General features: G+C 44.9%; 2 protein-coding genes across 6 annotated transcripts; one reads left to right on the top strand and one right to left on the bottom strand.

The window, feature by feature from the left end:
* Positions 1-24: 24 nt before the first annotated feature.
* Positions 25-10,522, top strand: lonrf1 (LON peptidase N-terminal domain and ring finger 1). The gene is made up of 12 exons (XM_040185628.2): positions 25-1,126; positions 3,195-3,301; positions 3,999-4,121; positions 5,763-5,954; positions 6,073-6,286; positions 6,410-6,515; positions 6,605-6,719; positions 6,813-6,934; positions 7,048-7,206; positions 7,407-7,569; positions 7,775-7,927; positions 8,795-10,522. Exons 1-12 carry the CDS (start codon positions 520-522, stop codon positions 8,951-8,953), a joined length of 2,220 nt encoding a protein of 739 aa, XP_040041562.2. The 5' UTR covers positions 25-519; the 3' UTR covers positions 8,954-10,522.
* Positions 10,121-27,766, bottom strand: cabp4 (calcium binding protein 4). 5 transcript variants are annotated; one of them, XM_078109011.1, is made up of 11 exons: positions 27,694-27,766; positions 24,259-24,315; positions 23,640-23,741; positions 23,167-23,293; positions 18,269-18,299; positions 17,892-18,035; positions 14,690-14,799; positions 13,172-13,319; positions 12,969-13,028; positions 11,202-11,271; positions 10,675-10,794 (listed from the first exon to the last, which is right to left on the bottom strand). In XM_078109011.1, exons 2-10 carry the CDS (start codon positions 24,312-24,314, stop codon positions 11,243-11,245), a joined length of 807 nt encoding a protein of 268 aa, XP_077965137.1. In that variant the 5' UTR covers position 24,315; positions 27,694-27,766; the 3' UTR covers positions 10,675-10,794; positions 11,202-11,242. The 5 variants fall into 5 exon arrangements, with proteins under 5 accessions (XP_040041564.1, XP_040041565.1, XP_077965137.1 ...); XM_078109012.1 differs by having other exon boundaries at positions 10,675-10,786; XM_040185630.2 differs by lacking the exon at positions 12,969-13,028 and having other exon boundaries at positions 10,121-10,794.
* Positions 27,767-27,898: the final 132 nt, after the last annotated feature.

Below are 27,898 nucleotides of genomic sequence, written 5' to 3'. Positions count from 1 at the left end.
CACCAGACGAACAGGGCGTATCAAATGGTAATATATAAATGAAACATGGGTGTTACAAAATCCTATTACACAACCAGCTGAGAATGGGGGGTTTTTGGATACGTTTTTCTGACAGCTCTCACAAAAACGACTGATAAATAGATAAACCAGGAACGTGTACTACTGTTTCTGTCGCGTTGTATTATTTGATTATTAGCGTACTGGCACACCCAGTGGGATTTCTGGAGATGAGCATAACAGGAAAAACTGTGTGCGATGCAACTTGGCCCAGTTTCAATTAACTTCTCTACGTCCTTGCCGTAGTTATAAAACTTCGCAACGGGGGTTTCGTAACCGAGCCGTCCCGACCAATCAGAGCGCGAGATCCCCGCTCACGTGACGGTGTTTTTATGTAACGAACGTGCGTCTACGGGTGAAGTCGGTGGAGGACCGCGGCGGCCGTAGAAATGCGTAGACACGCTAACGGAAGAAACCCTAAATCCACGTAACATTTCGTCTTTTCCTCAACCCGACCCCACGATGTCGCTCCGGCCGCCAGCGGAGGACGCGCAGGAGGCGAGAAGCTCCTTCTTCATCGGCGCCCGCTCCTCGGACGACTCGGAGGAGCGCGAGCGCCATCCGCTCATACTGCAGAAAGCCAACGCGCTGGCGTCGGGCAACTGCCTGAAAGAAGCCATCGACTTGTTTTCGGTGGCCATGCGGTACGGCTCGGTGCTGCCCGAGCAACTGGGCACCTTGGTGGACTGCGTCCTGCGCAACTTCAAGAGCAAAGCCGCCGGGCCGGACTCGCCTCCGGGTCGCGGTCGGCACGCGGAGGAGAGCCGCCGCGGGGACGACGCGTTCGACTGCCCCAACTGTCGCGGCTTTCTGGGGGAGCCCGTGACGACAGGCTGCGGACACTCGTACTGTAAGCGGTGTCTGCAGCGGGGGCTGCTCGCCAAGTGTAAGCTGTGCGGCGGGGCTGTCGGCGGCGAGGAGAAAGTGAACGTGGTTCTGTGCGGACTCTTGGAGAAGTGGTTCCCCGGCGAGCTGGAGAGGTCGAAAACGCTGTGCAAAGTGGACGAGCTGTGTAGGAGGAGGCGCTACCACGAAGCCGTGTCGTTAGCAACCGATGCTATTCAGTCTGGTGAGTTTAGAGACGTCGCATTTGACGTTAAACGCATGTTTCCAGATGGGGGAGTTTTCTCTTTTTAACCGACGGTCGGGGTTTGTTTGTTGCGCACCCTCCGCGCGCATGCGCACTTTAATGACACAATTGATACATCCCAACATGACGCAGCACTGGCTGTTTAAGTTTTATTGCCGACGTTAGTGGACTCCGACGGGCCTGGAAAAGTGAGTTCCGCTGGCCGACATTTTAAAAACCAGTAAGGTATTTGAGCAGCCTGTCGCCGGCCTCCTCCCTGCGTTACGCTCGCTGGATCCTGCTTACGAAAGTTCACAAACCGCGCATGCGCGCTGGGGACGCAAGTTGCGTAAGGCGGGTCGTGACACACAGCGAGGCAGGTTTTGTAACTTATTGAAGGGCATTAGGATTCTGTAACCGTTATGGCTGACTTAAGCTTAAGTTCACACGTGATTTAACGTCGTATGAGCGTAAATGTGGCGTTAACGGGTCAAAGGATGATGATGATGATGATGATGATGAGGCAGGCCAGGCGGACCAGGCAGTGAGTTTGCTTCTGTCACAGATCCTAAAGGTTCCTAGTTCAAAAGATTCAGAGTTCACAAGCCAGAGACGGTCGGCAGCCTCCCCAATAACAACAATGATCTCAAGCACCCCTTGAGCAAGGCACTTAACGCCAAGCTGCTGGAAAAGTTGGAAACTGCCTGTTTATCCACTGAGCAGTTCCCTGATTTAGAAAAGAATGTAGTGTTTTGGTCATCACGGCCTTCGGTGGGACTTTTAAGGACATATTTGCACTATTGGTATTTGAATCACAGATGACTTCTAACCACGAATAATGACTTCCTGATGCTCAGGAGATCTATGTTACTGTTTAAATGGCTGCGGGGGGATCGTTTCTCATCTGATCTCCGACAGCCTGTTTGTCCGATAGTATGGCTGTAAATTGTTCAGGGCCCTTCCCCCAGTTTATGGGATCTCACGGAAACATCTGTGGAATCTGGGTCAAGTGATTTAACACGCAAATAACTCTGGCGTTACTTGGACCTTGGAAAGTGAAAGACGTCACCGAAACCTCTGCATGATAACAAATTCAGTGGCCCTGACACGAATGTAATGACACACAGCAGTTAAGAGTTCAACACTTACTTTGTTTCTTTCTTGTAACTCAAAATATTTGCACAATGACCGAATGGGAGGGTGGAACGGCTGAATAAACATTACATCCCTTTTCAAAATTTGGTTTCACAATCCAGTATGTTCCAGCGTCATGCAACTGTTGGATTCACCGAATCGGCCCCGCAGCATTCAGGGCTACGTGCCCACTGGTTCGGGCCTCCAGACCCTTTTTGTTGTACCCGATCCCACCTCTCCTCCGCGTATTTCCCGTCCGCCCTTTCTGCCATTTTGGAAAAAAAGCCAAGATAAAGGAAGAAATAAAACCAAGTTGTGTGGAGGTCAAATGAGGGGAAAGACTCACTTGTCATCAGGTCAAAGGTGCTCGCTCACTGGGGCTCTTCTGACAGTTTCGGTCCCCAGAGGAGAAGCAGGACAGAAACTTTCACAGGTCTATTATTGATGTAATGAGGCCCAGACAAACTGCCTGCGGTCCTGCCCACATTAGCATTTGTTAAACCTCGTCCCATTTGTCTCGGTAAGAGGTGATGCATTATTTGGACTGGTAGCAGCCATTCCGGGAAAAGCCACAACTCCGTCTGTGAGGAAAATAAATGCCAGTGAACTTTAGATAGATTGTGGGTAAATTTGCTCAAAATGAAGCGACATAGTTGAGTGATGAGATGCCGAACGTGTGCTTTTAACGTGATCCACATTCATTAAAGATCAATGACACGCTGTTAATTATAACCCAAAATCTCTGGAGGTGTTAAGTTTTTTTTGTATTTATGGCTCTATGTCCCCTAGATATATTCACAAACTCTAATGTTCTTCAAGAAATCAATGACTATTCTATTCTTGGCATTGATAATCCACCAAATAATCATCCAACCGTCCAATAAAAACCTTCAGCGAGCAAAGATAAACCTCTTGTTCCCCGCTCCTCCCACAGATCCAGAGTCGGCGGCCGGGGCCCGACTGTCCCGGGCCGAGGCGTACATGGCTCTCAAACTGTACCGGCTGGCTTTGGAGGACACAGAATTCAACTGTTCTGCGGAGGTAGGTCGTCTGTCGCCCTGCGCTACAGAAACGTTGCTCTGGGTTGAATTGTATGCTGTGGATTTGTGCACACACACACACACACACACACACACACACCCCCACTTTTGCCTTTCCTAATGCTGGTCGGCCGCGTGTTAGTCAGCCGCTCATTATTAAGGACAGCTGTATTTTAGGACTGCCACTCACAAAGCCACAGTGAGCCCCTAGTTTCTAATGCCCCGGGATCCTCGGGACCAGTCGACTCTGGGACCGTTTTCACACGTGTCGGATTCTAAAGGCAAAACTGAATTTATAACTGTCTAAAAATGATTTGTTAGGTTTGACCCGTATGTTTGTTTTCAAGGCCTATTTATAAATAACTGAAAAAAGGGACTTTTTCATATGGTGAGTAGAACAGCATCAAGACTTTGATTAACGACAAAGGCATCATTTACTATTGGATTAGTAACTAGAGACCAAATGTCCTGTATTCACGATTCATTGAAGAATTGCGTTTAGACAAAGCTGCATCTGTTCCTGTCTGCTTCTAAAAAACGTTCAGCATGTTTTTTGATCGATTGTTCTTAAGCTGGACTGGTGTTTTTTTGTCCACAGTCCTTAAAGGGACTTTTCACCAGTGGATTCACAGTGAAATGTAAATGTTGGTCCAGAAGTCTAATTTCTCTCTTTGCGTCTTTGCTTTCTGTTCTTTCAGGCTTTGTTTAGGAAAGCTATGGTGCTGCATGAGATGGGCCGAGTGGACGAGTCCCTCCAAGTCTTCCTCCACTGCCTGGCTGTGGACAAGGACTTCCCTGGTGCTAAGAGACAAGTGGAAAAGGTCAGATGATTTAAGTGGAAGGACGTGTGATCAGTCTGTGACAATGTGGGAACAGAGAGGACGTTGGCATGTCGTCCTTAAGTCTGTAGTCAGTTGAGTTGAAGTCCCACTGGAGCAGCTGGCTTCAAAGCAACGTAAGCCAAAGCTTTAAGTAAAACCTGGTCCTTCTAGTGTCGGATGGCCAGGAACGTAAAGCTATTCCTTTTTTTAAATTGTATTGCACAATGAAGGCAAGTTGATTCAATAAGATCCGGTTATTACTTGTTCTGTTTTCATAGGCAGCATCTAATGTTCTCCTACATTTCCTTAATGATACATCTTCTTACGGCATCAATCCTTTTTTTTTTTTTTTTTAGGATCTTTGCATAGAACAACTGTCTGCTGTGTCTTTGCAAAAGTCATTTGATTCTGTTCATCCATATTGATTTCAGTCACTTAGTTGATGTTTATTTCCTCTTTCTCTCTGTCCAGTCTTTATCCCGAGAGCATGGGTGTAAAATGACCATGTAGAATACCTGCAATGGTCTAAATACGGTTAAGTGTAGGGATCAGTCTAAGTCTCAATCCGTCATGGGATTGCGTCATGGAAAAGTTGTTAGTGGAACAGATCTTGGGACTCTTGCCGGTAATGACATTAGTACCACTTAATAGATTGACCACAGGATTGTAGTTAAGTAAGTGCTCAACAGTTGACCCTCGTTGCAGCACATTTCCAGAATGATGTGAGTTTGTTGCCACCGTGTTGCACTCAGTTGCTAATGTTGCCCGAGTTTTGTGTACAACGCATAAAAGCCTCGTGCCAGTTTTCATCTTATCTAAAGTGTGCAAAATTGATTGGGCCTGTTTGTAATGGTCGCTGGCTGAATTGACTTCTTGTTTAGAATGTCTTGCTATTATGAACCAGAAAAAATACAAGCACTTCTTGAGCTGGACATCAATTTACATCGGTTTGGGAGGCAGATGGCATGCCCAATCATGTTTGTGTTGCCTCTGATCGCACGCCAAGACCTTCCCATGGCCCATCAAATGAAGACGACTAATTAATGCAATTGAAAATGATGAGAGGACAAGGTATCCAGATGATGCCGAGCATATAGTTAAATCCTTGTTATGAAAAGAAGGAAGTGCTCAAAAGAAAACGGCCAACTAATTCACTCACACAGAGGGAAATAAGGCAAATACAGGGGAAAAGTTCTGTGATTTACGCACAGGACCTGCTGTAGCTTTGTAAATGACTGCACTGGGAGATTAGGTTGATCTCTTACTGGGTCATATACACTAAGGTCACACTAATATCTGCAGTACCTGGAACATTCAGGATGCCCAATGCCGTGTGCATTGTCATGTCCAAGTTTGCTCTTGGTGTTGGAATTGTATCTACTGGATGGTGTAGTTTAGCTCGTGGTACATAACCCTTTTGTGCACATTGGAAAGAACCTTTTTTTTTCCTGTACTGCAAGTATTGATTAAACACGGTTTTAAAGTGCTTAATACCCCCCCGCCCTTCCTTTCCCCCAAGTAAGGGAATTTGAAAAGGCCTTTTTATTTTGCTTCCCAAACACTTTCAGACATCATTTTCCTTTCCAATTCAAACACTTAAAAGGTTTGTCTACTTGCTGACCGACTGCATGCTCCTTACAGATCCTGTGCGACTTGCTCTCCCCCGCTGATGAGAATGTCAAGGTCGGCCTGAGGGAGACGGCACAGAACACGTCCCCTCACTTGCGTAATAAAACCCCGGTGACCGACGCTGAAACTCAACCGCCGAGCCCGGTCCAAAGACAACACCTGCTCCGCGCCGCCTCCGCACACGACCACCTGGAAAGCCTCGAGGTATCAGCGGAGTAATGCTCTCACGTTGTTTGAGGAATGGCTTTGGTGCTTTTCTGTCGCCACAGGTCCATAAGCGAATCGTCGTCAATATTAACTGTGGTCTTCTGGCGTTATTCAGAAGCGGTGGGAAAGCCTGGAGCGGCCGGGTCTCAGCAGAACTCACTCGCTTCGGGCGCACGGATCGAGCTGTGGCGAGGAAGGACTGAAGAGAGTCTGCTCGGCCCCTCAGCTGGGGGACCAGGACAAGGGGAGCCTGCTGAAGAGGAAATTGTCTGTGTCGGACTCGGAACAGTATGTCGCTGCCAGTGGAAGTAATAAGCTTAAAAAACAAGGTGAAAAGGCAGAATTTTACTCTTTCAGTTTATATCAATAACTTTTAAAACGACCCAAGAACGTATAAAATGACTTTTTAGGAAAGTAATCGGGATACCCTCTCTTCTTTTTTTTGACTTAAGGCATCGCAAAAGGCTCCAAGCAAAAGGCCGCCAAAGCTAAGGCCCCCCGAAGTGTCCCTGAGGACCTGCTGGACCCCAACGACTTGGAGTGCTCTCTCTGCATGAGGTGAGGGAGCGAAGCAGACCAGCCGAATGCATGCATGACATAAATGGAAAATGGAAAAACTGAATGTTGCATCTCTGTGATCAATGCAGGCTGTTCTATGAGCCTGTCACTACGCCATGTGGCCACACCTTCTGTAAAAACTGTTTGGAGCGCTGCTTGGACCACACGCCCCAGTGTCCGCTCTGTAAAGAGAGCCTGAAAGCGGTGAGAGACCTGCCTTCACTCAAACTCAAATCTGCATATTTATGTGTGCTCCTTGCATCTCGTTTTAATCAACGCCTACGCCGCCGTCTCCAGTATCTAGCATGTAGGAATTACATGGTGACCACCGTCTTGGACATGCTGATCAAGCAGTACTTGAGTCAGGCGTATGCAGAAAGGACTAAAACGCACCTGGAGGAAGCCAGGGAGCTTTCTGAGTAAGCATCTCCGTCGCTGGCCTGGTTGATTCCAGCCTTCAGCATGACCGGTTTCTCTAGCAAAAGTTTAAAAAAATGTTTTCTTTACTTTCTACTTCTCTCCCTCCGTGCAGTCTGACAAAGAACGTGCCTATCTTTGTGTGTACCATGGCCTACCCCACCGTGCCTTGCCCCCTGCACGTCTTCGAACCACGGTACCGCCTCATGATCCGCCGCTGCATGGACACGGGCACGCGGCAGTTCGGGATGTGCATAAACGACCCCCAGAAAGGGTGAGCGTTCTCCTGCAAGCCCGTTCTTTTATATGAATTCTTTAAAAGTGGAGTAATATTCCATATTGAAGAACCTTGAAACCCGACACATATCGCCATATAAAGAAAAGACTTCCAATTTAGGACGTCAGAGGAACCACTTGCACAAAATGCCAAAACTTCATTCTCACAGAAAGTGTGTGTGTGTCCCTCCACTGCAGGTTTGTAGATTACGGCTGCATGCTGACCATCAGGAGTGTCCATTTCCTCCCCGACGGACGATCAGTAGTGGACACCATCGGAGGGAAGCGCTTCCGCGTAGTGTCCCGAGGAATGAAGGATGGCTACAGTATTGCTAACATCGAGTACTTGGGTGACACGAGAGTAAGAACCACAATGACATGTGATTAATGTCATCGACAATATGTTGTACAATTGTACACTTGTAGGCTATGTGGGTTGATTTGGGGTGGGTTGTCACTTTAAGGAGATTTGTTTTTGTTATCATTCATTCCAATTCTTTTCAAAGTAATGCTTTTTGAAGTTTAAATAGTCCAGAAGTAACTAAATATTTCTTATTTTCCACCAGGTTGAGAGCAGCGATGAGCTACAGAGACTACAAGAGCTGCACGATGCAGTATATGAGCAGGCCCGCGTCTGGTTCCAGAACCTCAAGATCCACTTTCACAACCAGATCCTGCAGCACTTTGGACCAATGCCGGAACGAGAAGCTGACATCCAGGTACACGTCTCACCCGTAGGGGTCCTTTCATCATTAGTTCATGTGAGAACAACATGTTGAAAGGATTCCTTTCAATGAATGTTTCTCAGGAATGTTGGAATTCCTTCAAATTGGACACAAACACGCCATAGACTCAAGGAATGAACTGCTACTATGCATGTGAACAGAGATCAAGGTCACTGTGACCTGAATAAACACATTTTGGGGCATAACTCCAGAATTCACATGCTAATTTATTTTTAGATATGCAGATAATCAAAGCAACACCAATCTATCTATTATCAGAACCGGTATCAGCTGATCTCTGGCAGTCATTTTCTGCCAAGTCAAGTGCTGCAGGGGCTTGTAAAGCTTCCATTACATCATCTGCCACCGCGTGACACTGCAACTTGATTATGGGAGACCCGCTTTACCACGGATTCACCTGCCATGTTTGTCATAATACCGGAACGTAGTTGTTGTGTGCGCTCGCCTCACGGCCTGCAGCGCCAGGAGGGATTACAGCTCCGCTCTAAGGACCACCGCGGGGAGGAGTCCATTGATAATATAGGCTAAAGAGCTTTAAGGGTGCTTCATGCCTAATCCTAGTGGCACTGTCGCGTCAGAGGAGTGGCATGGAGAGAATCCCTGTTGCATAGACACACACACACACACACTACAAATGTTGATGTTCCAGGAAACAAACAGCTTGTGGGCTAATTCCAGCATAACAAGTAAAAGTTTGCACAGGCGCCGTACGTATCCTTCACTGGAGTGTTAAGCACATCCGGTAATTGGCCCAGTCTCTTTCCAGTGGTGTAGTTGAGTCACACACAGGGATTCCTCTGGCTTCCACACAGGTCTAATAGTGCTCCCCCTCTCTTCTAGGCAACACCTAACGGTCCAGCGTGCTGCTGGTGGCTCCTGGCTGTTCTGCCCATCGACCCGCGATACCAGCTCTGCGTGCTCTCCATGAGCAGCCTCAAAGACCGCCTGGTGAAGATCCAGCAAATCCTCACATATCTGCAGAGCATCCCCAACCACTAGAGCTTCCTTTTCTCATCACCACACACATCCTTTTGGACTTAAATGACATTCAAGCAACCCTGTTTTGGATTCTTCCGCCATTTGACATCTTCTTTTTTGAACTCTTGTTTTTTACATCCACAAGACAGTTCTTTATTGAAAAAAAGCCTACACGAGATAAAACAAAGTCCTTGAACCGTGGTTTACTGAAACCAGAGATGTGGCCAAACCACCTCAGGGATAATTCCACTAATGCAATTTTCCTTTTTGTGACATTCAAAAATGATTCATGAAATAAGAGATGTATGACAGCCACTATTTTCTAATTTCATAAGAACATCCATGAATTACCTCGTTGAAATAAGAAGAGCAGATTCTTGGTGGCTGCCGTTGAATGTGCTGATAGAGTAGAGTAACAATCCATCTCTTGTGTACCGTCTTGAAGGCTCGTACGTGCAGCGCTGAGGTGAGAACATTATAGTGGCGTTGAGTCATCTCTGTCGAGATCTTTTGAAAAAGTTTTTAATTGTTCTCGTTGTGTTTTGGCTGCTTCTAAGATTTGTGTTACTATGGAGGAGGGCGGAGCGGATTCTGTGAAACTAGATCCTAAATGCTGAAAGTCCCAAAAAAAAAGTGATCGCAGAGGTTTAGCTGAACCATTTTTGAAAGGAGATTTTTACAAAACCAAGTGCAACTTAAGGCCTGTGCGTGCGTGCGTGTGTGTGTGCACCAAACTCTCCCGTAAGTATTAATCGATATCTTCCGAGCATCGCGTTCTTTCTAACTCACTTGTCCCACGTGCTCGACTTCCATCGCTGCCTCCTAGTAGTGGCAAGGACGACGTCGTTGTTGAAAGAATGAGGTCTGTGTTTCTTCCCATCGTTTCCCACTTTGAGTTTCTCCAAAGTTGTCATGCAAATATTTATTCCACCTGACTCCGAGGTTCTTAAATGCTTTTCTTCCTCTCAAAACTAACCTCGAATCGTACGCACTGTCTTCCAAACCGTTTTGTTTGATGAGGAGCTTTGGAGATCCTGAAGTGTTGAAGGTCCAGCGCTTCTGTCCATGTGCTGTTTGGCCTTCCTTTTTGAACCAAAACACCCCGCTGCCCGTTACGTCCACTTATACCGAATTAATATAAAAGTAAGAATACTAGTTGTACTTTCTTCCCATGTGATTGTATGAGCGGTGTGCAGGGGTTCCTTCAATAATGTGACAAATGGAAACCAGACATAAACGACGTGTGTATTCAACATGGTGGGTTCATTCACAGCGGATATTTGTCTACTTGGAGGACTTGACTTGCGGTGCTTGACACGGGACTGCGTTTGCCTTACACCATTTTGCATTGTGATTTAAACTACACGATACGTTGGCTTTACTACCATTCCTTCTTGCCACGGTGAGACGTATGCATTTTTGTTCTGAGCTTTAGGCACTATTTTTTTCCCAATGTGTATAAATACATGTTAAAGAAACGTGATTCAAGTCCAGGCCGTTCTATATGTAAATCATCTGTAAAATTGCTCTTTGGACGGATGTTTAAGTTATCAATTTTCAATAATAAATGCACTTCTTTTTTCAACTTTAGGTTGAGTGTCTACTGCTTCACCGGTTTTTACCTCACGAAACATTGGGTTCAAAGAAAGCATTTCTAGCTAACATTGGATTTTAACAACGTAAAAAAAACGTCTAATGTATTATTTATCAAGAAATTCAACACACAAAAATATACACTCGGGCCTGTGTGGTTGTGGCTTTATTAGATTTGATTCTAACCAAACTATCCATACGAGGTACTAATTTAAATGGTTTGCATTGTAGTACGGAACATCATCTTTTCCCAACGCAGCGCTGCGCATCTTCAGCCGGTCAGAAGAACATAAGAGGAGAGGAAAAAAAACAACATTAATGTGACACAATTAACATCCTGCTCCGGCAGATAATAGTGAGTTCATGTAGGACTCCATCACACAGAGCACAGAGGGGTTTAGGAATAGTGTTTTTCATATATTTAAACCCATTACGATTCCTCCTTGAACGTTAAGGTAATATGTAATACTTTATAACCACAAGGGGGCGATAATGCAGCATTGATACATTCAAGCGTTTCATAACTCCCCCATTTGTTCTCTGTAAAACTAAACTTTCATAATCAAAACATAATCACATCTCTTTGGCCCCCGTTTTGTTTTTCCCAATCAGACGTTACACAAACACAACGTCGCAGAAATCGGAATCACAACCCCGGGAAGGAGAAAGTACTCACGTCAGGCGTCGTGTGTTCCCATCTTTTTTCCATCAGGCGTGTCATTGAGCAGAAAGCATCATAACAAACTCTGTAGAGGAAGACGGAGACAGCAGCAGATCCACTGATAAGGACTAATGACACTCTGATAGCATAAATGGACGGGACGCAAACGCATTATTTCCAGGCTGTGAACTGGAAACTAACACAGCTCACGATGTGATGTAATGTTTCCATTATCACTGACTTAATGAACAGTTAAAGCAGCGGGGGCGTGATATGTAAAAGGGAAAAGCAGCAGAAAAGATTCACCAGCATTTTAGTTGAAATTGAAAATAAAATCTGTTTATTTCTTTATTTGAAAGAGAGCCCAAGTTCATCAGTTTGACGAACGTTGTGTTCAGCTCTCTCCGGCCATTATTGCAGATTCACCTGTCAATCTCGGCAGCTATTGATGTGTCCCTGATGAATGAAACCCTGCTTCAGAAAGCTTGAGGCAGGTTTCACTAAATCAATCCGGTCATGTCTTCCATTTCCCCCCTTTCCCTCCGTGAGACTTTGCCCTGAAAGACTTCTGACTCTAGCTGTGCATCTATTGATTGACTGAGTCGTAAAGCTTAATTCCGCACTAAGCCACTAACATTATCTCTTGAGATACTGCTGCAGACGGTTTTTTTCTTCTCAAAAAGGAGTAAATCGAGCAGAGCACCAGCTCCCGGCCACCTGAACCAGCTTCTCACTGCAGCTGTGGATGCTTGTTTTCTGCACATGTGGCTGAGCTGGACGGAGACACACACACACACACACAGACGCTCCCCAGAGGGCCGATTGAGGACATCGAGGAGCACCTGCTCATTGATCCCTTCGGGGACCAACAAACCTATTCATATGTTCCCGATAACTGTAATTGATTGGACTGCTGAGGCAGGACAAACAGGATCCCACCTCTAAGCCCTTGGTGTGCTGCAGTGCATAATCGCACACGTGTGTGTGTGTTGTTGCTGCTGCTGCTTGCGCCTACACACGTGCAGACATGTAAGTGTGTGTTCACGTGTGTGTGTGTGTGTGCTTGCATCCCATCCTAGTGCTTCTGTGCATGCAAGGTAACAAAAGGAAATGCCGTTTCTGCCTTTTCATGTCCTTGAAATGCCCAAGTGTGCGTTCTTCATGTGATGGGTGTCTAGGCATGTGTATTGATTGGTTTAATGCACTCCTGATTAGATCGGCTGGGCAATTCCAGCCCACCCGCCTTGACATAACCAACCCTTCTTTCCAATTGCAACCTTTTCCCTCCCTTGTTACTTATAGATTCTCTCCTCCGGTCCTCCTCGTCCTGAACCCAGTCCGAGGAGACTCACTGACTCCTCTGCTTTTTCCTCCTTAGTTTGCTCCCTCGGATCCTGCAGACTAGCAGTTTGATTCGGCACTGTACTAATGCACTTAACATAATTAATGTTAATAGTGCTCACCAGCGGATGAAAGCCAACCCCAAATTCTCTCATTGCAGAACAGCCCTTGTTCACCTTTAGCTTCACCTTGCTGCACTTGTGTTTCTGCTCGAGCATTTAGGTTTATGGCCGGATACTAATGAAAGAGGGATACTCCTACTTGTGGATGTGTCCTAAGTGATGATTAAGAGAGATTAGTTTTTGATTTCATACTATGTTATTTAGATATATTCTACTCATTGTGGCTTTAAATATACTCGGCATCTATTCTATTGTGCTTCACACAAATATAATATCATAACAGTAATAACTCCCCAAGTGGAATATAGTTTCCACGTACCCTCTGGCAACTGCAGCGGTGTCCTCTGGGGTTCAAACACCTCATGATCGGGAGTCCCTCCTGTTTCAGCGTTTCATCATTATTTGGAATTCATTGCTTTCAATGTCTTCTCACACCTCGCCTGAAGTCCGCCGACTCCTCTCCCACAGCCCCCCCCCCCCCCCCCCCCCCCTCCCTCGCCCCCCAAATCCCAAGCCACTCACCATCAAAGTCAATGTTGCCGTCTTTGTTGAGGTCAATGTCGCTGAGGATCTCCTCCAGCTCACCTTTCTTCATCTTCTCCCCCAGGAGGGTCTTCATGCCCTCCTTCAGCTCATCCAGCGTGATCTTTCCATCACCATCACAGTCGAACTGCAGCGCGTGGGGTCAGTGGAGAGCATTGAGGTGGAGGAAGGGGACATGTAGTGCACGAGGAGAGACAAACCGATCAGAGATGAAGAGGATTTAGAGATCACACAAGAAATACGGAAGAAAAGTCTCCGTTTCCGATGTGGAGGCTGCAGATTGGTTGAGCTCGGCATGACTTACTGGGGTTTAAGAGTCAAACGTAGAGATTCAGAAATATGCAAAAAAGTTTCACATTGTCAGCGTAGCTACAACATGGATGCACGAGGTCCCTGGAAGTCTGAAAACAGCTTGCGAGGCAGATGGGGCAGCGCTGACTCATGAGGTGTTAGTCGAGTGTTAGTGTTGGTACCGAAGTGAGACCCACTTTTTTAGTGAATTTGAGGGCTGAGTTGAGATGAGGTGAAATTATTTGTTTCATCTGTCACAGAGTAAAAAAAAGCTTTTAATGTTGTTTCTGTGCAGCCCCACAAACCCAACATGTGAATTCCTAGTTAGGCCGATGACGCACGTGTGATAAATTAACTCCAGATACGAGAGCAGACGACTACGTCTCCTTGGATTCTCAACATGGAGGACGCGTTTTAAAACCTCTTATGCAAAGTACTAATGTAGTCTTTCTTTCATGATGGATTTCATAACCTCAGTCAAGCAAGTAGATTGTTTGGTTGAGATGGAAACGTTGTTATAAAGCTCATGACCAGTAAAAAGATGGATGACTTGTTTGACACAATTTGCTTTTGCGAATTGATGTTTTTCCCTTTTTCAAATATGTATTTGGCATCACTTCATTGGCAATAATAACTTCACTGAGTCCAAATCCTGCTCTTGCTTTTAACATCCCAAATAGTCAAACTAACTGCCGGGGGCTACAATGATAATATAATGAATCCTTGTAGCACAATTTGTTTTAAGTTCTTATTATGAAGAGCACATTATCAGTGTTATCTGTTTGGCTGTAACCATTAAAGACGTATGATGCTGTAATGTGTTCAGTGGAGGAACTCAGGTGGGAGACACTGTGCTTATGAATAACTACCCCCCCCCCCCCTTGTTTTGCTTGGTTGCTCAGGCAAAGTAACAGCACGCCTCTATTATGACGTCAAAGAGAGCAACAATTTCCTCCAGACCAATGAAGCACAAATCAACATGTTATTCAAAGAAGTGTAATATATATATATATATATATATGCTGGCCCATCGGATAGCAGTGACTATCCATCATAAAGAAGAACCATCAATCACAATATTTCTGTGTCCTTAAAACGGGCCTGTGCGTTCCCACCCAACTAGACTCCCACTATCAGGGAAGGTCTTTTGACTGACTGTCACAATGGATGTCAGACGTCTCCGCTCGTGGCCGGATGACCTCTGACCTGTTTGAAGGCACAGCGGAGCTCCTTCAGCCCGACCATATGAGCCGTCTCAGCCAGCATCCTTGGCCCCATCAACTCGCAGAAATCATCAAAGTCCACGTGACCCCCCCCTGCAGAAGGACAGAGGACATACGCACAGGTCAACAACAAAGTAACAGCCCGCGGGGCTCTTTTAGTCAGAAGATTGTTAGCATTGTTAACATGTTGATCACAACCGTCTACTGGTTAATGTTAAACCGAGACAAAGACCATGTTGATAATTCACAGGCAGTTTTTTTTTTTAAGTACAACAAATTCTTCTCAAATATAGAGAATTGAAGTATTAAAAGTCCAATCCAAGTACTGTTCATCAATATTCTACCTAAATACTGTATTGAAGTTACATTACATGTCATTTAGCTGACGCTCAAAGCGACTTACAATAAGTGCATTCAACCATAGGGTACAAACTCAGAAGAACAAGAAACAAGAAAGTGCAATTTCCTCTAATAAACTAGTTAGTAGTGAAGTAAAGTAAAGTAAGTTTGAAGTAAAAGTAAAACTTAATCCCACCCTTCTGTGTTAGAAGTTCATAAATGTGTGAGTGCACTGAGGCATTAACATTGCATTCCTCTATCTGCTCATTATGTTTCCATCAACTCAGTTAAACAGTTTGTTTGTGTGAACCGCGTGTCAATTATTAACACACACTCACACACAACAGCCGAAGCGAAGCTCATTTCATTGTGTAGACCGGTGGTCGGTTTTCATTGCGTGGGCCTTTTGAAGGATGTGAATGACTACTCCAATAAAGCCAGGCGGTCATTTTGTCCTTGAACAGATCTAATCAGCGCTCAAAGTGTGACGACTGTTATGGATGAAAAGCAATCTAAGCCAAACTGTGCTTGCTGAAGAATCCTAAAATTAAAGAATATCTTTTGATTATTAAGATTTTTGGAGCTAACAAAGGATTGTCAAACTTGCCTGAAGGTACAATATAAATCTATTTATCTATTTCGCTGACTGGCTTTGCCTTTGTGGAGCAGCAGTCGTTGGGGGATTTCCTCACACCTTCTTGAAGAATTGTGCCTTAAATAGGCCGGTTTAAATCGTGCAGCGGAAAAATTGTCCCAAAAGTCGTCGGGGAGATTATTATTAATTCTTAATGATACTGCAACACTAATTATATAAGAGTGGCTGCATTTCATGGGATTAATGGCTCTGTAGGGATTACGCTTCAGAGATTAAGCTCGGAATATCTGAAACTCATTCTAGCTCGTGGGTCAAATTAAGGCATCAATGAACAGATGAATAATTCATATCAAACAGTATAGCTGAAAATATGAGCAACGTCCCTTTCAGGTAGAGCTATAAAACTCTTTCAGCATAGTTTCAGCCTTCAGATATTACATTCAGTGGTGAAGTGGCAATAATTATTCATGTTATTTGGTGTTTTTGCTTTAAAACAAGATTCTGTGATGTATTTGCCACTTATGTGAGTTTAATGCAGCGACTGCCGTGAAGATCCTCGCTGTTGTTGTTCCAACCACCTGATCAGGAAAGTGTTTACACCTGGGACAGCAGGTGATGCTAATTAACTAGCAGGCAGGGCAGAAGCCAGCTGCACTCTGCAGCGGCCTGACTCACTCTATTCAAAGTGATGCTGATGCTCTGAGGCCGGTGTGTCACATTGTTGGGGTTGTTTTCTGGGTGAATTGAACCTGGGTTTAGGATGTTTTTCCAAGTGGCCACATACGGATGCCTCCAGGTCGATACGTAGCAAAAGGACTCGCGTCTTGTTAAAAAGATGGTTCAGTCATTTACAAAAATAAATCAATGACGTGAATTTTATTTCTATTTTCTTGCCTTTAGTATTGGTCATAACGTTCCCACCCTCAGAATTATCCATAGGTCTTCACCGGTTAAACGTGAGGAATATTGAGCTAGAAACAATCGTTAGTAATAATAATAACAACATTTAATCAAAACAAAAAAGAAAAAAAAAGTTTCCAGCAATGCTTAATTCTCAGTGGATGGATGTCTTTGTCTTGTGTTTCATCGACAGAGGAGCTCCCCAGCTGGGCAACGAGATACACACACACACACACGCACACACACACGGCCTACACCAAATGGGTAGAGACAGTTCAATAAGCAACGGGGTTGAAGAGTAAAGACCGCGGCAGCGCGTAAAAAGGATCGACATGACATTCATACGTAAGTTTCCGAGCCGTTTAGCATTGCAGCTAATCGGCTAAATAGCGACACGGCCCTCCGTTTGGGCATCGGGCAAAGGTTAGACGAGGAGGATAATGTGGCTGCTGTGCCACTGTCAGCTTGGCTTTCAGAGCAGATGTGTACAGGCAGACAGAAAAATGTAATTAAGTAAACGTTTATTTGATTTCAGTTGAGCATTAAAATGAAAGTGTCAAGTTAGTTTCACCTCTGGTCACACACACACACACACACACGGTAAGGGGTATGTGGTTGGGTGTATTTGGGGGGTTTAGCCTCTAACCACACACACACACACACAGCAGTGACGTCATTGTGTACTGAGCGTGCAGAATGATTGTGTACGCCAAAACGTGGTTTAGCTTAAATAGAACATTATTTGGTGATCAGTTCCACCAGAAAATATGTAAAGCAGAACTAGAATTAACATCAATTTGTTAACTTAAATGCAGCTGGTTTTCTGGACACGTGATTCTAAATGAGAATATTACAAAACATCACACCTGTAGCGTGCTGTTCCCATTGGTAGGTGCATGTAAGTGCACGTAGTTCCGGTGTGGCTCTGACACGTGTGTGTCTAACGGGACCTCGTGCTTCAGACTCCACACCAGAAAATCAACCAAATCAATACAGTCAATTATTCACCTCAGGATTTAAACACACACCGCGCACACACTCCATCCTCGATCATTCAGTAGAGGCCGCGAAGCAAAGAAGGAAAGTTAAATCTCGAACCAAACGCACACTTCTCCGTGCAGACCCGCACTCGTTCAACCCCGCGCCCGCCGTGTAACGGCCATTAATCAGTCTGCTGCAACGTCTCCAATGTCCCCGACTTCGCAGACGAACACCAGTGGCTCACAGACTCGTGAGGTGAGACCACAGACACATCACTCAGGCATTCGCACCCACTCGCTTCAGAGAGACACGTGCGCCTGCTTTAATTAACCAGACGCACACTGACTCAACGGGGGTGATCTGTACGCACATTTCATCTTGATTTGCTGGATGATCTCTATGAGCTCCATCTCTGTCGGCATGTAGCCCATGGTCCTCATGCAGTCCGCGATGTCTTTGTAGTGGATGAAGCCGTCCGCATCGTAGTCAAATTCCTTAAAGGCCTCCTGGAGCTCTGACGGACAGACAAACAAATCACAGCAATCGCAACAAAATGTAAAGTATAAAATATGTCTCCACGTCGCAGTCGCACTTTTTAAGTTATGTTGTTTTATTGTTTTGTAGCTCTGAGTCATCGGCGGAAAATATCACAAAGAGGAGCGAAAAAGTCTTTGTGTTTGACAAAGCTGTGCATTGACTTTTCATTCGTTATTTGTTTGCGTCATAATTCCAATAACAACATCTTACCATCTAACTCCTCTGGCATCAGCGATCTCTCCTGTGGAGCCGGGGAGGGAAGAAAAAAGATGGCATCAGAGGATGGGACGTAAAATCAGGGTGACTTTTAAACCGCAAATTCCCCTGGGAAACCCCCCCCGTGATTATCTGTTTTTGACAACCAAATTACAATATAATGCACATCATGTCAACACTGCCGCACGCTGACGGTAAATTCTAGTGGGATTTCACCCTGCGACATGTCTTTCTAATTTGCGTACCACCACTCACTCTTACGTGCACGCGCGCGCGCGCACACACACACACACACACACACACACACACTTGCTACAACTACAGCATACCAAAGGACTTGCAGCATAAGCTCATAACTGTGTGCACACAAACACACACACACACCCACGCACAACCGGCAGACAATGAGCTGCGCGAACCGCTCACAGTCACAAAGAAACGGATACATGTCAACCAAGACGCAGAAACACCCACACGCACACTTGCCAGACACACGCATTGCACAGAGCCCTGTGTGTTGTGTGTCTGTGAATCATTGAGTATTCTCTGCCTTGTTTTGACATTTGCTGAGGGGGATCTCTCCTCCTTCTAATTCATTCTGTGTTTTCAGGCAGAGGAAAGCCATTAGCCCAATCTGCACGTAGCTGGAGGAAAAGAAAAAGGTTCCAGTGGTTGTCGGCGATTCATGAATCCACTTAGATTGAATGACACGTTGCAATGCAAGTCCTCAGGCAAGAAATAGTCTATTACGCTATTTTAGTCAAATAGGCCCGAGAATGTGCTGATACATTAGTTTCTGTAAACCACTACACAGCAGGGAGAGCTACAACAACACACTCTGCTTCTCAGCTTCACTCAGGCAGCTAAGGTTGGGAAAAGGGAGGCGTTTAGAAGTGTGGATGTGGGAAAGCACAGATTTCGACAGGCGGGGAGATGACGACTCTGGCTAAAGTATTGGTTATGCTGTCAAATAGACACTGAGAAGAACTTAGTAGATGTGCAGTCGGTTGGGAGGACGCGTTCACCACACGCGCGGTAGATCGATATGCTTCCATCTGTGTCGGGGCAAAGTTGACTGTGAAATAAGTCGTATACATACACATCTGAACAGAGCTTCTCACAGTAGGTTTGTGTCCAAAATATTGTTTTTCCCACCATATTTGCTGTTTTGATTCACTGGGTTTTATTCAGTGATGCAAGTTGATTTAATTTGACACTCACCCAATGCGTTGCTTTTCCAATTTTGAGTTTTTCTTTATGGATTCTATGTGTATTTATTATTAGGGTTATGAATTAATAAAATGGGACAGCAGAAATTCAAAGCTTGATTTGAAAATGTTAGGAGCTTTGAACGAGGACACACGCACGTTGCATTCTGCAGTCACACATTGTGCTGTGAACCTTTGCACATTCTTTCAACAATCATGCACATTTCCACACAAAACTACTTCTAACCCCAAAGCAGTTTCCTCTTTGGGCCTAGTAAAAAATGACTGGATGATAAACCTGGTTCTGATTTTATCAACAGCACATTGAAACAATGTTCTGATTAGCTCACTTGTAAACCTGTACAAACCTTGAAATGACATTTCATCATCCCATCACCTCAAGTCAATCCTGATTATATGGCCTGTTAACAATCAGCCACTCTTCTGCTGAAGCATCACACGGGAAGCAAGAAGCATGCAAACTCAGCCATATTCCTATGGAGCAATCCGACTTGACGTATATATTGCCCAGCACAAAGATGGCACGAGCCCGCAGGATATCTTTAAGTTCAAATAAACAAGACTTGACACACAAGCTGATTATTGCGAGCGCGCATTTGCTGTGGGCTTGTTGTTCCTCTTCTTCTTCAGAGAGGGAAAAACACGGAGACAGAGTAGAACTAAGGAAAGGGCACAGTGTGAGAACATGGTCTCCATTCATGGTCCTAACATTTCTTTTATCAGGCATGTCCTTCCACTGTGTTGCCATAGCAGCCGACGAGATGAAAGGTATTGTAAGAAAAATGTTGCATTGTTAAAAGAGACGGACAGCCTTTAGTGTTAAAATAATTTAAATGCATCCGATTCAAGTGTTTAATCTTCTATCATAGACAATGAAAATGCTCAACTTACTTTGCTTGGGAGCGTTTCTTTATTTGAAATCATTTGAAGGACTGTTATTGTTTTTTTTACTAGAGCTGACATGAAAAGACAGGAAAGGGGATGACGCACAACGGAGGGTCTAAATCAAACCTGGGCCAAAGCCAGTAAGTCGAGCTGGAGTGTCTTTCTGTTACTGTATGGATTTTTTAAGTAAAGAAAATGAGTTTTCTAACTCCGGTGCTAGAAAGGCTAACTTGAGTAGCAGTGGAACTGCAATGCCATTAGAAGTTCAATATTTTCCCTCTGAAAAGCACGTTGGCGCTCAGCATGACTAGTGCAAAAATCACACAAGGTCATACTGCTCAAGAGCACAATGGCTGGAGGAAAAGAAGAGCCCCCCCCCCCCCATAGTTCTTTTGGAAGCTGCGTTAGATGGCAGCCGTTCAAATGATTATTCACTGTATAATATTGCCAACAGAGATGAAACACAAATGCGGTGCCAGGTTGCAGTTCCATCAAGAGTTACCTCACTCCACGGGAACTGGATTTTCTTTTTTGTTTTTATTACAGCATTAACAAAAAAAAACACACACACATTGCCCAGAGTCCAACAGTGCTGTTTACCCTGCAGAGGATCCTTCAGCCTGCAAGGGCACATTAAGATTGCAAGGTCAACACTTTAATTGGATTTTTTATTTTTTTTCAACCAGAAAGGATAAGACCGCATGCAACGCGGGTTCTCGATTCATCCGTCAGAACGATCCCATTAAGCGTTAATTTCATTCCGTCTGCCTTCCCACGGTCTGTTGAGCAGCCTGCTGCTTCGCAAGCGTGACGCACGGACACGTAAGTGGGTGTGTGACAAAACACATGGTCACCGCACTCAAAGAAACAGTAACAGGGCGCACGCACGAAGCCCTCCGTTGGGTGCGGTTGATTTTTTGCTTAACGTTGGTCTGTGACCTGCAAATGCATCGATTGTTTGTTCTCTCGCTGTTTTCTTTCCTCGGGCCCCTCTCTTCAGTTGGGTCTAATGCAGGCTGACAGTGAACCTTGCCCAGGGGGTTATTAATACTTGTGTTGTTCTGCTGAGGGATGGACGGCCTCCCTCCCCAAGTGTCAGGGTAGCAGCCTAAACCCTGTGTCCTGTGGACGCGCTGCAGACATCTCTACCTGCCAACTACAGAGCACGGACTCTGGCAGCGAAACAAGCCGGACCGCTTGCGGCAGGTCAGGCAGTAACTCAGAGCCACAGATCCACTGTAGCCAGAGGTCACTGGGAAATGGTCTCCATTTTCCCGACATAACTCTGACAATGTCCAATTTGTGATTAGGGAATCTAGTTATCAAATATGATGAATGCATTCATCGGCTGATAACTCCCTTTGGCGTGGATTTTTAGTTTTGTAGTGTTCTCTTTTACAGTGTATCCCTTTGCTGTGATGAAGGCATTTATGGAAACGGCTTTGGCTCTGCTTTGTTGTATGACATGACCAGGGTCCCTTATGGTTCCACCATTACAAGGACCTGAACCTCTTCCTATATAATAATGGAAATACTAAGCAATATCACCGATTTCTTTGAATGGAAAATGTATTCAATTAAGTTTATTAGATCACAAGTATTAAAACATGCCAGTTCTGTTCGTACTGAGCACATCAAGTGATGCAAGCCTTCAACCAACTGACCAGAATGATGTTCTTAATTAGTTACTCTAAATATATTAACATCTTAGGACGTTTCTACTGATTTGTAAGAGAATAATTATATTTTATATCTGCATGTGAAGCTTTAGCTTTTCAAATTTAGCAAGACCATGTGATTCATTTCCATATGCTAACAATTCTTCTAATTTTGCAGTTTTTTTTAGTTTTTAAGTAGGTCACATTAACATCAGCTCCCTCCATACAGACAAACACACGTGCAGCCATAGTCTACATAGATCCCCTTTATCTGCCCAGGTATTCTTCCACTACATCTTTGAATAGGAAAATGTTGTTTGTCCCTTTATTAATAGTGTGTCACATTTAGCAGATTTAAGGATGTTTAAACGGTGGTCTCTATAAATCAGCTAATGTTTTTAACAGAGATAGGAAAGGTGCCATTGAGCAGGATCGTTTCATCTCCCCATTTACAGTTGGAATTTTCCCAAAAAATTCAGTGATGCCCTGCAGCAGCCTGGGATCAGGGTATCAGTCTTCAACAGCGCCAAATGCTTCACTTGAACCAGCCAGCGCATGAATGGAAGCCAGCCCAGTGTCCAGGCAGCAAATCATCCGTGAAGTGGAATTACTGGAGTGACTTCTTGGAAAGGATTTATTTTTATGCGGCATGAGGTAGCACCTCTCAGTCCTAATCAGATGGTTTGATTTTCATCAGCAATTGCTGGTTTGTTAACTGCCGCATTTATTTTGGGGGTAATTCACGCTGCAAACTGCTGTAAGTAGTGTCCTGAAGCGATAGTCACCACTTAAAATGCGCTGAATTAATGGATCCATTTGCCAACTCTGTTTTGTGTAACTCTATTTCTCACAATTGTGCCTCTATAAGCCTCTCGCTTTCTTAGTCAGTATCTTCAAACAAAGAAGGGAGACGCGACTTGCTAGAGAGATTTGAAAAAGCATCATCTCTCAGGAACACGAGAAACAACCGTGTGATCAGCAAGCACGCCACATGCTGAAACATCTACCCGCTTCTAACGGCGTTTTATATGAATACCGGAAGCTTTAAACTAGCGGAAGTAAACAAACTAGCAGCTAAGAAATGTGTCAAGACCTGCGACGTGAGAGATGTGGAACTGACCTGTCCAAAGAGTTTATTGAGGTAGGAAATGTAGGCGGCAGCCACCGCTGAGCTGTTGCTGAGGCTCCTCTTACTGTGCCGACGGGCCTCTTCCTTCCCCGGGGCCGAGGAGGACTCTGACCTTGAGCTGCGAAGGAGTGAATTTACGTGCCAAGTGTGGAGATCGATCATCACGAAAGTCACGTCGTTAGTTTTCCCTCCCAATTTACTTTACCAAGCTAGTATCCTTTGAAATAACTGCTCAGCTCGAGCGAAATGATTGAAAAACGTCAGCGCTCCAATCGGCTGACATTAGCAGCTACGTCAGTCACCACAAAAGGAAGGAAGTGTTTTTTCCTGGTGGAAAAATGTCCAATTCTACAGGCTTTTTTTTTTGGCAGCTTACTTATCAATTGACACTAATTGGCCGCACAAATCTACACAATCCCCTACTCTTGCGTTAATGTTGATTAGTAACAGAGAATGATAATAACCAGAATTTCTTGGAGAGGCTGAGCTGAAGGGCCTTGTTTTTAAATCTCCCAGAGGCGGGCGGTCGGCCAGCTGCTGCACCCTTCCCTCCTCGTGGAGCCGTGCTAGGAGAGAAACAAGCTTCAATCAGTTTGAAGTGCACTAACTGCTAATTAATGGGACTGTTTTTTTATTTTTAAGTAAGATTTCTCATAAACAACAATAAAAGGCAACACTGAGCCCTGGTGAGGAAAACAAGACGGATTCACACTGCAGATGAGCAGCAGCAGCAGCAATGGGAGACAATTGTTATCATATTGGAGGTTTCATGGACTGTGTTACCAAGACACTCTGTGAAAATGAGACATATCTTTCCAAAGCAGGCTAGACTCTATTCATCTTTGCAGACAGCGCCGTCGTTACAGTCAGGTACCAAATGTGATTATGGATCCCTTTATTTTCTGTTAGAGCCCAACATTGTGATTTCGACTAATGTAATCGTTAAAATTGAAATCCTGCCAGGTGCAGGATTGAGGCCCAAAGCCTCACCTCTTGGATTTGATTAGATTGTTAATCAGATTTTACTAAATGTATTCATTACCCATTCATTTAGTCCACCGCTGTCGGTGGGCTCTCACTTACCTGGCAGCAGAGGACGGTCTACTTTCTGGTCCTCCCTTTGCACTTTTTACAGACATCCTGGATGGGAAAAGATAAATGTGGAAATGTGTTAGTGTGTGTGGGGGGTAAGGAGAGAAATCTCCCCTAACGGAGCACTAAAAACAAACGGCTATGCCATTCCGACCAAAAGGGACAGCTAATCTTTCACTTTATGAGGATCTTACGGCAGCTTTGAAAATGTTTCGACAGTAAAAAATGTGTTGACAAGGATTTTTATGTATTTTCAATTTAATGAGACCGTACCATTCATCCAATCGTTTGTAGCTTCTGCCGGTCTGGTGGATTTAAGTCCAGTGTTTTTAGCTTTACTCCGACTGGTACAGAGTAACTTGCTAACTCTTTGAGTCTGCCTATTCGATGCCGTCTCAATAGGGTACAGCTGCTTTATTGGAGCTTTTCTGATTGGTGGGAAATAAAGTTGATTAACCATAACTCTAAATGTGTTGGCCATAAAAACAAAGCCGTTAAATGGAATAGAGTTGAGGAGAACAGTAAGGATTGGATTCATTGTTCCTATGAAGCCACTGAACAGCTTCAACCTTTGTATTTGCACAGCACTCCGTGTTCATTGACATGAGAGCTTAATGACATCCACACGTGTGTGACTCGCGGGGAAAGGGGAGGGATGACTAATGTCCGCCTGTTTGAGAGGCAGATTAATGTTCTGTCACGGGCCTCTCGGTTCTGCCCATCAACTCCCCATGATGAACGGCACTGTATTCGGTGCTGACGCGCCATAAATATAATGCCCCACTTGCACGCCACCAAGACATATACCCGAGATCCGCTCCATCGGCCGCTGCGTCACGCGTCAGAGGCCGCTGTGGCCTTAATGAGAAGGGACACAAAGACCAGCTAGTCCTCTAAATTACACTTGACCGTTTAAATGCGCCTCCCAAACAAGCCGCATCGCCAACTCCCACCGGGTCCGAGAAAACGTGCCCTGACTTGAGCAGCGACGGCCCGTCTGTAGCGCTTTCACGCTATGAGCGAGCGTGTGATTCTTGCTGATTGCAACACGCTTGGAGCATGTTAAGCTGGTAGTGGGGAGAAGGTACGACTCGTCACGTCGCACATGATTTAGATTCTGCAGTTGCTTCGTTAATCGAGCAAGTGGAACTCATTTTGCCACAGCAGCATTTATTTGTATACAGGTCAAAAAATAGCCAAGTAAAAGATATGGAAAAATCCACAATGTAGAAAGATTATGTTTTTTTAGCACTGTATTTATAGTACTTCATGTATTATATAACGGTTTATATATGCAGCAGATGATAAAGGAACATATTTGCCGGTTTACCCACATCCACACGTCGCTTCCACTCCTCCAAAACATTACCACTGTGCATCTGGGTAAAGTGAGAAATGTTGACTTTCCATAGCGTTGGTTTCACATTGTTTGCCTGAAGAATTTCTTTCATCCTCAGTGAGCACAACTCCCATCAGGGTAAACAAACCGACCGCTGCGCGTTTCACCGCACCGCCATAGAGCAGCATCGCTGTGTGTCTGCAGCAGCTCTCCTCCCTAAGTGGCCAATTGCTGTCAATCACGGAGCCAACGCGAGCAATTTTAGATCCTCATTATGCTAATTGAGGTAATGAAATGGAGGGCCAGGTGGACTTCCCTAAACCCGCCGACTAATGATGGAGAGCGAGCTTGAAGAGCTGCGATGTCGTGGTAGCATTCGAGTTGTCCCTTCTGCAGCATCAGGAGTTAAACACTAAATAGATGGATTCTGAACATATTTCACAAAGGCGGCTTGAGCGAAGGATCCAGAGCCGCATTGTGTCGGTCGTACAAGGAAGACGCACATTCAGCACGGACACTGAGCAAAGTCTGACTGCACCAAGGTCGCCAGACATTCTTTTCAGTCGATATCACAAGAAAAATATTTGTTCTGCTTTCGGTTGTGACGGAGAATAAAAAACAGCAATACACATACGGTGTGACCGCCCTGCGCTCATGATATAGAAGCCCAAAAGACAGAGGCTCCTTTTTTATTCTGTGTGTTCTTCGTCATGTCTGCAACCTGCGTGTCCTAGAATTGAACTAATTCGTTGATAATTGGGTGGGAGTACAGGGGGGGTCCCGATAGCCGTGAGCCGGTTGCCTCAACCAGAGATCCGGAGCAGGATCCCAGTGATCTCATTTCTTTCTTCAAGTGAAATCCAGTGTCGTTTGATTGAGGCAATTTTTAAAAGTTCAATCAGCTCCCTCTGGAATCACCAGTGTTACATTACCACATGCAGTAGCACGCCACACGTTGACGTGTGAAGTTATTTATATTTCTCCTGTCTGTTTATTCACGCAAAATGTGTCAAAATGAGAAGAATTCCACTGTTCTAGTCTTCCGACCTTTTCGGAGCACTTTAACCCTTTAACCTCATCCATCGCTCGTTCATTCCCCCACCGGCCCACCTGACTAACCAACCACGCTCATTCAAACACTGCAGGAACAGCAGGAGTGGGGATTGCACTGCTGGTTCTCTGATTAGTAGAGTTCAGCAGGACCCCGCTCTGCCACCGAGCCACCGGAGCAGGAATTCCCTGGAACCAGATCTGGGTAATTGCGGCACATTGTTTGAGATGCGCTTCCGATTACCCAGCCAACACAAGTGGGGAGAAAAAATTAACCTCTCTGGCAGACGTTAAAAAACATACAAAGTAAGAGACAGAAAAAAACCTGCACAGCGCAACTCAGGTGAGTATTCACTCCTCTTTGTACTCTCCCACTATTTACTCTTTGTTTTTGTATTATTGTTTGGATTCAGAACACAATCAATGGGCCGAAACAGCCTGTGTCTGATCCATAAACAACCGATGGTAATGCAATCGGGTCTGGCGCTCAATCTTATCTTCACCTATCTCAACACCCCCCCCCCCCCCCACTTCCCCCCCTAGCACTGATTTCATGTCACGGCTCCGAAATGAGACTGTCACCTTCATCATTGGTTGGATAGGAGGGGAAAAGAGAGAAACGTACATTGTTCACATTGCCGGACATATTTTCTTGTCTCTTCATTTGGGACCATCTTATTATACATCATGGCTACGCTGTATAATTCTTGTCTAATTACAATCTCTTCCTTTTTGTATTTCTGGAGGCGAGCCTGATAATCACACAGCAGAGCTGCTTTAAAGACGTCTGTAGATGTGATGATTATTGAACCAAAACAAACATAAACAGTGGGCTGGCCATCTGTTAGTTTAAACACCAAAATGAGCTCCGGATCCACTTAATGAAATATTATAAAGCAGTGAACAGACGTTTCAGTGAAATTTGATTTGCCTCTACGTTTTTTTCACCACAAATTGCTCTTAATTATGAATCATTGCCAAGTTAAGCAAGCAGATACATCGTTAACAGAAGAAAATGGACTTTTAGACTGGCTTACCTTCTGTTATCCCTGTTTGCCTTTGTTGAGCGATGTGAATGAGCTGTATCTCTTTTGAAGCCTCACTTGACCTGAGGATTATAAAATACAAGGTGATTATCCGGCTAAATATGTCTGGATTAGAGATGTAACTGGCTGCCTCCGTCCCCAAGAACAAAAAGGGCAATGACATCGTCTTACTCCAGATATGTTGGGGAGGCCGATT

The sequence above is a fragment of the Gasterosteus aculeatus genome, chromosome 9 (genome assembly GCF_964276395.1).
Source record: "Gasterosteus aculeatus chromosome 9, fGasAcu3.hap1.1, whole genome shotgun sequence".
NCBI classification, from domain to species: domain Eukaryota; kingdom Metazoa; phylum Chordata; class Actinopteri; order Perciformes; family Gasterosteidae; genus Gasterosteus; species Gasterosteus aculeatus.
The sequence above is the reverse complement of the archived record's forward strand: the minus strand, read 5'-3'. Positions and strand labels throughout refer to the sequence as shown.

Bases quoted from the DNA above. Each gene is read 5' to 3' on its own strand.
- lonrf1 (XM_040185628.2), top strand. From the start codon at position 520: ATGTCGCTCCGGCCGCCAGCGGAGGACGCGCAGGAGGCGAGAAGCTCC. The intron at 1,127-3,194 runs GTGAGTTTAGAG...CTCCTCCCACAG, and splicing joins AACCGATGCTATTCAGTCTG to ATCCAGAGTCGGCGGCCGGG. The intron at 7,928-8,794 runs GTACACGTCTCA...CCTCTCTTCTAG, and splicing joins AACGAGAAGCTGACATCCAG to GCAACACCTAACGGTCCAGC.
- cabp4 (XM_078109010.1), bottom strand. From the start codon at position 24,314: ATGTCTGTAAAAAGTGCAAAGGGAGGACCAGAAAGTAGACCGTCCTCT. The intron at 14,800-17,891 runs GTGCGTACAGAT...GTCCTTCTGCAG, and splicing joins CCAGCAAATCAAGATGAAAT to GGGGGGGTCACGTGGACTTT. The intron at 13,320-14,689 runs GTCAGAGGTCAT...CACGCGCTGCAG, and splicing joins TCCGCTGTGCCTTCAAACAG to TTCGACTGTGATGGTGATGG.